This window comes from Salarias fasciatus, chromosome 18, assembly GCF_902148845.1.
Source record: "Salarias fasciatus chromosome 18, fSalaFa1.1, whole genome shotgun sequence".
Lineage (NCBI taxonomy): Eukaryota > Metazoa > Chordata > Actinopteri > Blenniiformes > Blenniidae > Salarias > Salarias fasciatus.
In genome coordinates this window covers 11,447,118-11,460,619 of record NC_043762.1, presented here as the reverse complement: position 1 = coordinate 11,460,619, position 13,502 = coordinate 11,447,118, and the positions used below count along the sequence as shown (strand labels likewise).

Sequence of the window (13,502 nt, the reverse complement as noted above, 5' to 3'; positions counted from 1 at the left end):
ATGTAAACATTTAACCATTTTTTTGTTGGACTTCTACTTGTTGATGCTTTCTCGGATGAATGCATGATCTGTTTCTAGTTAGAAAAAGAAAAAAAAACTGAAATATAGCAGAATATTTGATGTTATGTTTGGCATTTCATTTCACACATGAACATCGTCCCACACCTGCTGAATCGCACTACATTCACCATATCTCAAGGCACCAACTGCAAAAAAAACCCCAACAAAAACTGAAAGATAATATGAAAGCATAATCACATGGCTCAAGATGACACGCTTCTGCTTGTTTTCATACCTCCGCACCCTCTCCTTACCGCTCCGGTCTCATACCACGTCCTTTCTAACTCCTCAGAATTGATATTCCCCTGCTTCTCTCTCCTCCTCACTATCTCCTTCTTCATCTTTCTTTTTCTCTCTCTCTCTCTCTCTCTACTTATTTAATTTGGTATCACATTAAGGCTCTGGAGGAGAAAGTTAATTACACAGCATTTTGAATTATGAATTGCGATACAGTTTAGTAACATATTGCCTCATTTCTCACCGCAGACTGAAGCTGCGATGAGATTTTTCACAGTTACTTTGCAGGTATCAAAGGTGCCATGTTCACTGGGATCTTCTATATTACTTGAATTTTATATTAACTTGATATCATCTTTTGTTAAAGCCCACATGACAGATGAAGAGCTCCATTCCACAATGATATATTAAAGGAATTAAATATGGGGACAAAGCTGCTGTCTGAAATGCACCAAGTGAATACGTTGGGGGAACCCAAAAATGGCAGACGTAGTATAAAATGTCATTAAGAGGAAACACTATTTTTAATTTTATTTTATTAAAAATATGTAGAAAGTTGTATATTTCCACTCTGTTGAAGGAAATATATCTGGCACACTCATGGTGTCCATTAATGCAAATAAGCCTTATTCATCCTGATTTTGTGTTCCACTCCAATACAATTAAAACAAATGGGCTTGTGTTTGTGTTTTGCCACATCACTAAATATGAGTTAAAAAAAAAAGAGCATTTCAGCTGTACATTCATCTCTAAAGAAGCTGTGAAAACTGCAGTGGAGGTGTGTTCCCTCCTGCTCCCTCCGTGTTTTCTAAGTGTTGCTGCTTCACTCCATGTTTATCAGGGTCTCTGCAGAGCTTCATAAAGACTCGGGCTCCATTTAAACAACACATCTGCAGTGAAAACGCATTGGTTTCACATTGTCATTTCAGAAAAATTTTGCGTTCAAACACAAACATTTTGAAATGACGTCCATATACATGGAAACAGCAGAAACGCTGAAAATGATGTAGTTATCATCTCAAGCCACTAGTGGGCACTGTTGGTTGTTTTTGTAATAAAATCATATACAAGCGTGCAGAACATAAGCTTTAAAAATGTCAAGTAGATGGATATTCCTAATAACAAACGACCACCAAGTTAGATTATTATTCAGGGTGACTTTATATAGAACTATAAAACCACCCAGGAGAACATGGGAGTCATGAACCTTGGGAGGAAAGTGCTGTTGTTGTCCGTCTACCTGCGCACCTGCAGAAGAACTCTGTACTATGGTGGTGCTGCACAAGACAAAAAACTGTGAAAAAGCCATTTTTCTAAACCATAACTTTTAAAATTCAGAGTCGAGGCTCATCTTTCAGACTAGTTGTTGGAAAAACTTTACAGAATGATACTGATATTATTTAATCCAATCGTCAGTCAACTCTTGAGCTAAACTATCTTAATATTGTTGCTCCCAGAACTGCTCTGGAAACGTACAAATGTCTATCCTGAGGTGTTTATTTTATAGTTTAACTCTGGAAAGATGAGGAAATAGTAAAATTCATTTAAATGTCTCGCTGAACTGCCTCATGCATACACATACACTTTATTAAATCTCCTTTTGTAAACTAATGTCACATTTGCATACTCTGAAGCTCCCTGGGAAGAGTTTGGAGCTGCATTCACACACCTGATCTGAACCATTTGAAGATGCAAACACTTGTTTGATGGCCGTGATCTTGTGACTCTGCCAACAATGATTGTCCTTACTCAATATTTTTTTTGTATTTGAAGGCCAACACTTCATTGCTATGAGTATACAAACACTGTGAATGTTAAAACACACTCTGGTTTGTGTTGGAACTCAAGTTGTTCTAACTTTTTAAATATCTCTCTTTTTTTCTTTTTTTTTTTTTAATTGCAAATCGAACAATAATCCATACAAGATTTTAAAAAGTAAAAAGGAACAGGTTCTGAAATGTAATGCTGGATACAGGTAAAAAGTATCAGTAACATTTTAGACATGTATTTATATGTGATGCCCTTTTTTCAGAAATATTGTAATACAATGTTTGAATACACCAGTTTAACCCTTTGTGAGACTCTCTAAACACTCTTTCAGGGTGATTCATTTGAGAATTTGAGGATTGATTGAGGTTTAGAGTATAAATAGATTCACTTCTTTGTGCTGAAATCTGTTGAAAATGAACAATCCGGTCCATGATTAATAACACTAAAAACACTTTTCATTTGTTATTTATTTTCTGAGCAAGAAAGCAGTAAAATTCTATTTTATATTTATGAGAAATATAGCCAAGGGAGAGAAGAGACAATGAAGTGGATGGGGCCTAGGACAGAGCCTTGGGGGATACCGGAGGAGAGGGGAGATGGCTGGGATGTAAGAGATTTAAATTGAATGAACTGAGTGTGACCTGAGAGGTCTGACTTGAACCAGTCTAAGGGTTTGTTTAATATTTGGATGGATGCTGATCTGTGGAGGAGGATGGGGTTGGAGTTGATGTGTGGAGCTGCATCCAGATCGAGGAGGAGAGGATGGACAGAAGTCCGATCAGCTGTTACGTTGAGGTTATTGGTGAATGTGATGAGGTGGGGCCTAAAACAGGACTGAAATTGTTCATCGAGGTTATTGTTGGAAAGGTGACACTGAAGTTCAGATGATACTTTTTTTTTTTTTCAAGAATCTTAGAAATGTCAGATCGGAAATGGGATGACGGTTATTGACGCTGTTCGGGTTACAGCTGGGATTTCTTTCGAGCTGGTGTTATAGCAGACGTGAATGAGGATGATAGTTCTTTTCTGAGGTGAGAGGAAGGAGAAGCATGATTTAAACAAACCTATTGGTATTGGGTCAAGCTGGCAAGTAGGTGATTTTGATTTCACTATTTCAACATAATTTAGTACCATTGTGTCATTATACCATCTTATAGAAATATGGAAGTTATAGTCACTTGCCTCATTTCATGATTCAACATGTTTGAAACACTAAATGATTTTCTGAACAAGTTGGACTAAATATAAAAACAACTCTTCAGTGAATTATTATTGTTTAGTGCTTTAAGTCTTGGAATTGTAGCACTAAATCTTATCACATAGAGTTTAAAGCAAGTAATGAGATGCATGTGAAGAATGTTAGATGAAAAATGTAGGGAGGAAAAGCAAGTACTTCCACTAATCTAGTGGTGAGAGGGTTAAATGTTTGCAGTTTTAATTGGGAGTTTTGTCCAGTTTGGTTGCACCAAGCTGCACAAACACACTGTCAATGTACAGAAAACGCACTTTCCATCTGTCTGCTTTCCATCACCGGCACCACGGTGTGGTCCTCTCAGTCCTCGTCCACTTTGTATTATTCTAAATACCACTACTCGTAAATATAAGTGCGGATTTGTGGTGAGATCAGACTCCCACATTCACACTCTATACTGTTCCTGACCCCCCTACTCCCACCCTCTCCCCTCTCTCTCCCAGTCATTTACATTTATATTGAATTAGAAGCCACGGTGAAGAGCGAGTGGAGGCAGCCGAGACTGATTATAATGGGAGATTATGGGCCGACTGCACCACCATTATGTTGTGTAATTACAAAGAGAGAGAGTGAGGGAGAGAGAGGAGGATGGGGCCCTTGGATTCCCAGATGCTAGGATCTATTTCATTTAGGGGAATAATGCCTCTCTGTTTTTTTTTTTCCCTCCACTTATTCCACCTGTAAATATTACACAGAGCTGGGTTTTCCCTTGTTTTACACCTGTTTTTATGGGTCACGATTTATTAGTGACAGGAATCAAACAAGGCGTGAAGGAGGATGCGTGGGTTCCCCCCATCAGGGCCCATCAGGCAGTTCACCGCTGCATCTCGATCGGTTTTATGGCTTCATTCCACTGCATCGATCTTGCGTTATAATGCATGCAGGATCACCGGCCGTGCACTCAGGAAAACATCTAATGGCTTCAGCACAATGTAAAGCCTGTTGAAAAGATCTGCCATTGTGTTTCCTTTTATAAAGCAGTGTCGGTGACAGCCTGTGAGAAGAAATGATTCCTGTGTGAGGGGTTATGTTAATTTGATGAAATGCATTGGTGAGGTAAAAGAAAATTACATGAAGCCTGAATCAATATGTATTTTCTTTGTGTAATAAGTTAATGCCAAATTAAAATAATGTTGTAAAACACGCCAATAAGGGATGTAATTTATGCATGTGGCAATTCTCTTAATGGAAGAAAGTTCTATCTGAACTTTATGGAAGGTTAACTTTGATTTAGTCTTATTTTATATGAAATGTTTCCATGAGATCATATGACATCTAGTTTCTTAGCTGATACCTGATTGGAACATGGTTTTGATTGATAACTCACTGACTGAATTTTCTTAAAAAAAAAAAAAAAAGAAAAACTGTTATACCTAATGTGATGCAACGCTGTCCATAAAGTCGTTTTAACCCTTTATACGCTCAGTAAAAGATTTCAAGCTGAGGCAATTTTTTTTAAAGGGCATTTAAACATTCAATTCTTATTCTCATGACTATGATGTTCCTTTCATTGAGAACTGAAGGTGTGGGGAAAGTTATAAAACTAAAAAAAAAAACTATGAAACTCACATATATAAAAATCACATATTTTATGATTTACAGTTTAAGGAAAATCCAGATTGATTTCTCACTGTATTTCTGCTAGAGGGGGAAAAAAGCATTTTGACACGTCTCATGTAGTATTCGAGTCTGCTTTCTGTGATGTGATGTTTTCTTTCAACACAGGCTACTTAAACCTCCCTCAGATACGGTATGAAGACGTTTGGGCACCCCTGATCATTTTCAAGATTTTCCTTTATAAATCATTGGTTGTTCGGATCAGCAATTTCAGTTAAATACAGCAGACAAACACAGTGATGTTTGAGAAGTGAAATCAAGTTTATTAACAGAAAGTGTGCGATAGTAGACAGGTGCATAAATTTGGGCAACACAACAGAAAAATTTCACCAATATTTAGTAGATCCTCCTTTTGCAGAAATAACAGCCTCTAAATGCTTCCTATAGCTTCCAATGAGGGTCTAGATTCTGGTTGAAGGTATTTTTGGCCGTTCTTCCGCCATGCATATCGCCCCTTGTTATGTCCAAATACCGGTAACTCAATTTTACATTCATCAGTCCCCAGCACCTTATTCCAAAATGAAGCTAGCTTGTCCAAATATTGCTTCAGCATACCGCAGGCGACTCTGTTTGTGGCATGTGCGTAGAAAAGGCTTCCGCCGCATTACTCTCCCATACAGCATCTCCTTGTGAAAAGTGCGTTGAATAGTTGAACGATGCACAGTGACACCATCTGCAGCAAGATCATGTTTGACAAAACGCATGTCAACATGTAAGAAGTGTAAATAAGATATGCGTTCACTTGTTATTCATTAAAGAATTTCTGAATATCACACACAGCCAGAACCTGCTGCAGTGTGTTGCACAATCTCTGGAGTTGTTGTGGACTCCATGCTGTGGATTCGGATGGACTTTCTTACTGAGTCCAATCAGATTTATGTTATAATGCTTTGATGATGATGATGATGATGATGATGATGGTAATTTATTTCAGATGTAAATTCCATGATATTAAAAAAAAAAACAACTTCAATTTGTACATATAGTATATAGGCAAGGCCAGTTGATTTGTATTGCACTATTCAGAAACAAGGCAGCTCACGGTGCTTTACGCAAGAGTGCAATGAAATTATAAAGAACGTTAAATCGAGGTCAATATGAAAAGATAAAAAGGAGAATGAATACAATGAGAGCTTGTATTGTGAGCATATTGAGTGTGTAGGAACTAAAAGCTGCTTCACCCTGATTCTTCTAACTGTGGAACTCTGAGGAAACCTCTTCCTGAGGACTGAGGGGTCTCAGACTGGATATTGATTGAATTTTATTGTGGCATTCTTTGTGCAAATGTAATTTAAAAACTTCGAGGATGCAAGGCCCCCACAAGGATACAAGGACCTCAGTTTGGGAACCACTGATCTATAATTTACAACAACAACAAAGTCTTCAGTTTTCTTTTGAGGAACATTTTTCTGTAATGATTCCATCATTTCTCCCACTTTTGTACTTCTGAGAGACTCTAAAATGTTCTTTTTATGCTCAGTCTGGTTACTAACCTGTTGACATTTGGCCAAACTGACACCTAGTTTTTCTTTTTGGGTCTTATTTGTCCAAACTTCAGATTCAGATTGAGCTCAAATTTTCTTATGAATCAAATAGGAGTTGAAGAGACTCTCTGATTATTGCGTCCTGTAGAATAGAGGTTGTATCATAATACAGCTAAAAATCGTTTTTTTGGTTTTTTTTTTTTTTTTTTTTTTTTTTTGCAAAGCTTCAAAAAAGAAAGATTGATACGACCCACTATTGAGAAGAAGCAGAGGGTTTTGACAAATTTCCACTTGTCATCAAAATGATTGAAAGGAACAAAAGTCTGAAGGTGTCACACTTCAGCGAAGTTTAACCCGCTCAAGTGCATTTCTGTGTTTAATTCTCATCACATCACTTTAAAGTTTAAAGCCAAACTTTTAAAACCACAGGCTGCCATCCATCTTCTGTCCATGTTTTGCAGGGTCCTGGAGATCTGGAGTTTGGCTGGGAAAGCACAGGACTGATCATTTCATAAAACCAGAAAAGTCACACGTTCACTTTATAGCTTAAAGAACCTGTCTTATCATGCAGGGCAAAGTTTCAGAAATCTTCCACAGGGAGAACATTCAAACTCCAAGCCTGGCTGTTCTGGCTGCGCATCAGCAACGCCAACCACTGCTCCACCGTGCCATCACAGGCTGCCGTGCGGTTTTCATTCTCTAATCCGCGTCGGCTGCTACACAGACAGATTGTCAAACAGACCCATCAGACTCTCCGAAATGAATATGCAGACAAAGTAAATGAGCCAATAAACTGATGATCCTCTCAGAGATGGCTCACAGCATGTACTGTATACTAATGAACTTCAGCATCTTTGTAAGCAACGCAAGTCTCAAATACAGATGTTTTTCTGTGGAGATGTTTTAATCAGGCGTATAGGTAATGTTTTACAAACTTTCCTCAAAGTTCTTTTCAAATTGTGTAGTTATATGCATAGTTTAGAGAGGATTCATTAACCCCTCCAAAGCGAGGTCAAAGTTTACAACCAGACACTGTGCAGGAGTCATTCAGCTGATGGTTTTATATGGCCAAATAGCTTTTAATGGTTTTGATATCCCCAGGTTGAGATGTAATTAAAAAAAAAAAAAAGCCATTTAAACTTCCAGGATTGATGAGGGCAATAACAACAGTCATTAAGTCAGATAGCTCTGATATTTGAGGTTAAACTGTAAGGTGTTGGCAAGCATCATTATCATTACTGGGCAGTAAAACACTCACTGTATGAAACATTGATAATCCAGGACCTTCAAATGTGGGGGATTATGGGGTGTGAGGTGGGTCAGGTTAGACAAGGACCCCCTCTAGTGTCTGCTTTGCACTACTGATTGTTAAAAAAAAAAAAAAAAAATCTCACAGTATGATAGCCTGATTTAATTTTACATCTCTGGTATAGTGGTTTGCACTCTCGCCTCACTGTGAGCTCTTCCCTGTTTGAATCTGATTTGACTTGTGTGAGGAGTTTGCATTTTCTGCTTGTGGGTTTTCTCTGTGAACATTAGTTTCAGGATAGTTGGAGATCTTGGTGTAAGGCTATGGTGAAAGTTACAGAGCTTTTCTGCTGACCTCTATATAAGGATTTCCAGCTGGAAAGACATCTACAGTTAGCTGCATCCTATTTCATCGACGGCCATAACTCTCATAGTTTTGTGGTGCTCTGTCACAATTTGGCTCTCTGTTAGAGGACATGACATTTTAGTGGCATTCGCAAAGATGAAGGTTACCCATCACTGCTTTAGCTATGTGTCAAAGTAAATCTCTGCTCTTTATGATGAGGGTAAAATGAGTGGAGCATTTTGATTGAGGGCAAAGCAAGGTAACACCTGTTTCAACATCCATCTGAACAGAGACAGACTGGAAGGGATCATTTTCTATCATTCACTGCTCAGTATTATAATATTGCTGTATAATATATAATTCCATTATAATAAAGGTGCTGCATGAATGCTGACAATCATAGCACCAGAAACATTAGTAACGTTGACTTGCATGTCTCAGTGCAATTGTCTCATACCTCAAAAAAATCATTAATCAACAAAGTAAAAAAAAGTGTAACCTGTCATTCCTACTTTTTTAGAATAACTAAACAGTTTTATTCTGCTTTGACATTTCTAGGTGTTGAAGGGCTGTAAATTCACATAAAAGTCTTTATTCTTTTTTAAGGAACAATTGAACATGTATTTAAATTAACTGTTGCTTTCCACACATGAAATTGTCATGTGGGCAGTTTCATATAATGTCCTTTACATTATTTCAGTAGGAAAAAACAAATCTGACAACATTTAAGACTAGGTTGAACAAAACAGATGTTTTTAAGAACATTTTTTCAACTGCTTTTCATTCATTTCTTCTCAAGTAAATCTTGAAAAAAAGCTCAGATTTTTCATCAGTATTCATTATAATGACTTTTAGTCTACTATTTGCTAGTGATTATTGAAGAGAAGTTTCAGGCTCATGTTGGGGAGCCTCTGAGAAGCTGAATTCATGTATTTGGTTATAGAGATGTATTTTTTTAACCTATTTACATTATAAAAACAATTATAGGGTTGCACACTGGAGCAGTGGTTAACGCTCTCACCTCATAGCAAGAAAGTTTGGGTTATAATACATTTTTAAAGTAAACTTTTAATATAATTTACATGTGTTTATCTTCATTTTTGGAAATGTAAACATGATTACTGTACTTTTACTGAAGTAAAGAAGTAGAAATAGTATTTTGATTTTTAGCATAGTATGTTTTTTTTTTTTTTTACCCAAAAAACACAACAGTGACGTAACAAAACGTTTTCAATTAGAATGCATTACAGTTGTGCATTTATTTTGAAAATCACACCGGAAGTAAACAAGGGATCACGTGGTTTTCCGTGTTTCTTCTTTAAAGAGAGGTTTCCTTGAACCTTTACCCATTTTGAGTGTTTCCAGCCGCCTCGTCGCCATGAGTGTCATCCTCCCCCGGATCGAGCAGCTGTCTGCCCGGGTGGTTCGAGTCCTGGGCTGCAACCCGGGTCCGATGACCCTGCAGGGCACCAACACTTACTTAGTCGGCACCGGGGCAAGGTAAGCCTGGATCCGGCTGTCACTCCCACCGGTGAGAGCCTCCTTCCACTTCACAGCACGACGAATAACTGTTTACAAGCACTGAACTCATGGGGCCCAGGTGTGCTTTTTCTAACGACGTAAAGCCAAGCTCCGTTTAAAAATTCGCAAATTTAAGATTAACCTGCCCGCAGGTTTTAACTTGCTCTTAATATCTGTACAATTAAAGTGTGCGTGTAATTATCATGATTTAGACGCAACATCGGCTTATACAGAATGGAATAATAGCTTCCATATTTCTAGTATTATCATATATTGAATATTTATGGTACCGTAATGGTGTTGATTAAAGTGTTAACAGTGTCAGAGGTTGTTCTCCATCCCTGTGTGGACCCTCTGTTGCTGTTCACGTTCAAGCTGTTAAACTTGTAAAAAGAGAAAGTAAAAGCTTTAATAGTGACAATTAAAAAAAAAAAAGAAAAACTTGACATGAGCTACGACTGAGACTATTTGCTAAACACAATAGCGTAAACAAACTGGCATTTAATGGGTTAAAATCTTGAACTTAAAGATGGAACTGTATTGCTCAAGATTAAAGTTTTTTTTTTAAATTTGTAATAAAATCTATATGCGATACACAAAAATGTGTGATGACGATTTGGAGAGGTGGTCAAATTTGAAGATGCAGTGTTAATTTAAATGTAATTTCACTGTTTGTTTCATCATGCCAGAAATGGAACAAATACAAAAATGTAATGGTGATTTCAGCTGCATTGCTTAATAAAAAAAATTAAATTGATATCAAATTTAGTATCTTGTTATTACGCAGTTTCCACAAAAGTCTGCTGTAAAAGTATATTTGTTAAAGGCACCCTGTTTCTGTTGTGAAATGTGCTTCTCTGTTCCAGACGGGTGCTGATAGACACCGGGGAACCTGCAGTACCCGAGTACATCAGCAACCTGAGACACGCACTGAATCAGTTCAACGCCAGCATCCAGGAGATCATCGTCACGCACTGGCATCACGACCACACCGGCGGGGTGGAGGACATCTGCAGAGACATCACAGGTGGAGGAGGAATGTGTTAGGAACCAAAGGGAACGTTGTGTCGTGATGATAATTCTTATTTTTGCGGTTTCTCTCTTCGTTTCAGGTTCTGAGATCCGAGTCAGCAAGTTGCCTCGCGGCGATCCAGTCAAAGAGGCGACCGGGAACAAGAGCTACACCTACCTGAAAGATGGAGACGTCATCCAGACAGAAGGAGCCACACTCAAGTTAGCTTAAAGCTTTTTGTTAGGCTGTGATGTTTAACCTTCAAGAAATTTAAAGCTAAACCATTCTTTCCTTCCTGGTTTTTCGCAGAGTGCTTTTCACCCCGGGCCACACTGACGACCACATGGCTCTGCTGTTGGAGGAGGAGCAGGCGCTCTTCTCTGGAGATTGCATCTTGGGAGAAGGCACGGCCGTGTTCGAGGATCTCTACGACTACATGAAGTCTCTCAATATTCTGCTGGACTCCCAGGCCGACCTGATCTACCCTGGTGAGTGGTCACAGTTTCACCGTAGATCCTCTTCCTATAGAGCATTTTCCCCATTAGGTGTCCTGTGAGTCAATCATTTTTATGTCGTTTGACTTCGATCCTCTGCAAGTTTGGCCTCTTTCTTGCATCAGTTTTTTGCACAGTGTTTCAGACGATCTGAGAAATCCTCCACGTCCGCTCTGTGCAGGTCATGGACCTGTGGTTCTGGATGCTGGCTCCAAGATCAAGTACTACATCAGCCACCGGGACCAGAGAGAACAACAGATCCTGGCAGCCATAGTGGACGGAGAAGGAAAGGGTTTCACTTCCATGGAGCTGGTCAAAATCGTCTATAAGGTAAAGAAACACAAAAACAGGGCATTTTGTTGCATTTTTAAAAACTGGTGCTAACAAGAATATTTTTTAAATTAAACTTTATCCTCTATGAACACTTTATGAAATAAAACTAAACATGCAAACCTCCATACTTTATACTTTGAGGATGTTTTTGCATGTCTTAAAATGGAACAGAACAGTCTTGATTGTCATTTTGCACAGAACACTGAACATAATTGTTTCTTTCAGGACACTCCTGAACATCTGCACCAAGCTGCTAATGTGAACCTGGTTCATCACTTGAAGAAGTTGCAGAAAGAGGGAAAGATCAGCATTGGTAAGTGGTGTCATAACTGCTGAGGTTTTCTGAGGCGTAGTCAAAAAGTTCTGGGACTACTGCACCTTAGTAAAGATAAAGTTTTGATATTTTGGGCTAAGTATTTTGCTACATTATTAACCACGTATTACATGTTGTTACATTTCTTACATTTTGAGTTTTATGAAATTGTTTTTGGTTACAGTTTGGGCGGTTGTTACATTTCGGGCTCTAGCAGTTCCTTTTTCAGGTGCTGTGCGCTGGTACATCACCGTGACGGAGCCACAGATTGCACCAAATAGATCAAGTACACTTACATAGACAGGATCGCTGTACCGGCAGTTCACTAGTAGACTGTTTGTTGTGGTCAGTGACATGGTAGTCTGACTGTAACTGTCTTAAAGCTGACATACTGAGCACACAGAATCGTGAATTTAACAATGAATGAATGTGATTTGTAATTCAGGCAAAAAGAAGCAGTTTTTGTACATTAAGCTTCAGTCTAGAATGTTACACTTTGTGCCATAAGCTAATGTACTAATGTACATCTTTTTCTCTCCAGTGGACGGATCTTCATCGGCGACCAGATGGAAAAGCAATCTGTGATATTGACTTATTATGGGATTGAATTGACTCAAATTGAGTGTGTGTCCAGCACATTTACATTTCCAGGTCAAACTGGAGCCAAAGCATCAAATCTTTAGTGATTTTTTTTTTGTCTAAGCTGTTGAACATGTACAGTTCACTTTATTCCAGATATTTGAAGGGTGAGATGATCTTAAAGGATGTTAATCTTCCGGTGACTTTTTAAAGGTGGAAGTCACTTGCATGTCTTTATAAGGACACTAAATGGAATAAATGTATAGCAGATGGAAGAAAGAACATCCTCTAACTTGTGCCTTGAAGAGACAGATGCATTTTATTCCCCACCTGACTTTGAGTTAATTTGACAGAAATCCTAAAAATCTCTATAATCATTAAATAAATGAACCTGCAGGAGGATTTTTTTTTGTAACAGCTGTTGTCCTTTTATGCACTAACCAAAGTTTAAAAAAGTGCAAGCTATCAATCTGTCACTAGAGAGCAGTATAAGCTCATTTTACACCAAGGTGACTTGGACCAGTCAAATAGAATTCAGTTCTTCTACAGGAAAGTTATAAAATGAAGAAATGTATGCTGGATGTAAATGTAAATGTTGGAACGGATTATTTGAAAAATTAAATGACCTTTCGTGAGTTTATGTCGTCTCTTTTTTTTTCTTCCAAAACACTTAATACATGAGTGCTGGAGTCCTCACAAACTGCTTCAAATATATTATTACTAATAATAATATATTACTCCAAATAATACAAAACAAAAAAACCTGACAAATAATCAGATCTGTTATGAACTATTTACAAGTGAAGAGTCATCTGCTTTTGTGAGATTTCCTCTCACTGGCTACACCTGCTCAACAGCATGTCAGTCCATTAAACTAATGAGGCTGATCACATGACAGCAACCCGAGGCTTGAAGAAATATTTCAGTTCAAACTCTGCATCGGAATATTTGGTGACTCTGAATGTGGCATGCTTGCTGATTTCAGAAAAGTTTGAGGACGGTCACGCACAATCAAATGTTGAACTTACACAGAATGAGCTGAAATAACAATAATTTAGGCTGAGTTTTGGCTCACAGCAAGACATCAGAAACTCATATACTGTGAATCCACACCACCTCTGAAGCTTCACGTGCATGGCCACACAGGCTGAAACAACTATGAATAAAAGACAGAAATCTGAGATTCAGATCTTTGATCAAAATGTGGTGGAACAGGTGAGAATCATCACAGGAGTA

The 13,502-nt window shown here is 38.2% G+C and overlaps 1 protein-coding gene across 1 annotated transcript; it reads left to right on the top strand.

Annotated features, from left to right (window-relative positions):
- Nucleotides 1-9,309: 9,309 nt before the first annotated feature.
- lactb2 (lactamase, beta 2) lies at nt 9,310-12,925 on the top strand. Its single transcript, XM_030114946.1, has 7 exons — nt 9,310-9,514; nt 10,402-10,562; nt 10,648-10,768; nt 10,857-11,035; nt 11,223-11,371; nt 11,600-11,687; nt 12,229-12,925. The coding sequence occupies exons 1-7, from the start codon at nt 9,393-9,395 to the stop codon at nt 12,270-12,272; spliced, it is 864 nt and encodes a 287-aa protein (XP_029970806.1). The 5' UTR covers nt 9,310-9,392; the 3' UTR covers nt 12,273-12,925.
- The last annotated feature ends 577 nt before the right edge of the window (nt 12,926-13,502 follow it).

Bases quoted from the DNA above. Each gene is read 5' to 3' on its own strand.
- lactb2 (XM_030114946.1), top strand. From the start codon at position 9,393: ATGAGTGTCATCCTCCCCCGGATCGAGCAGCTGTCTGCCCGGGTGGTT. The intron at 10,769-10,856 runs GTTAGCTTAAAG...GGTTTTTCGCAG, and splicing joins ACAGAAGGAGCCACACTCAA to AGTGCTTTTCACCCCGGGCC. The intron at 11,688-12,228 runs GTAAGTGGTGTC...TTTTCTCTCCAG, and splicing joins AGAGGGAAAGATCAGCATTG to TGGACGGATCTTCATCGGCG.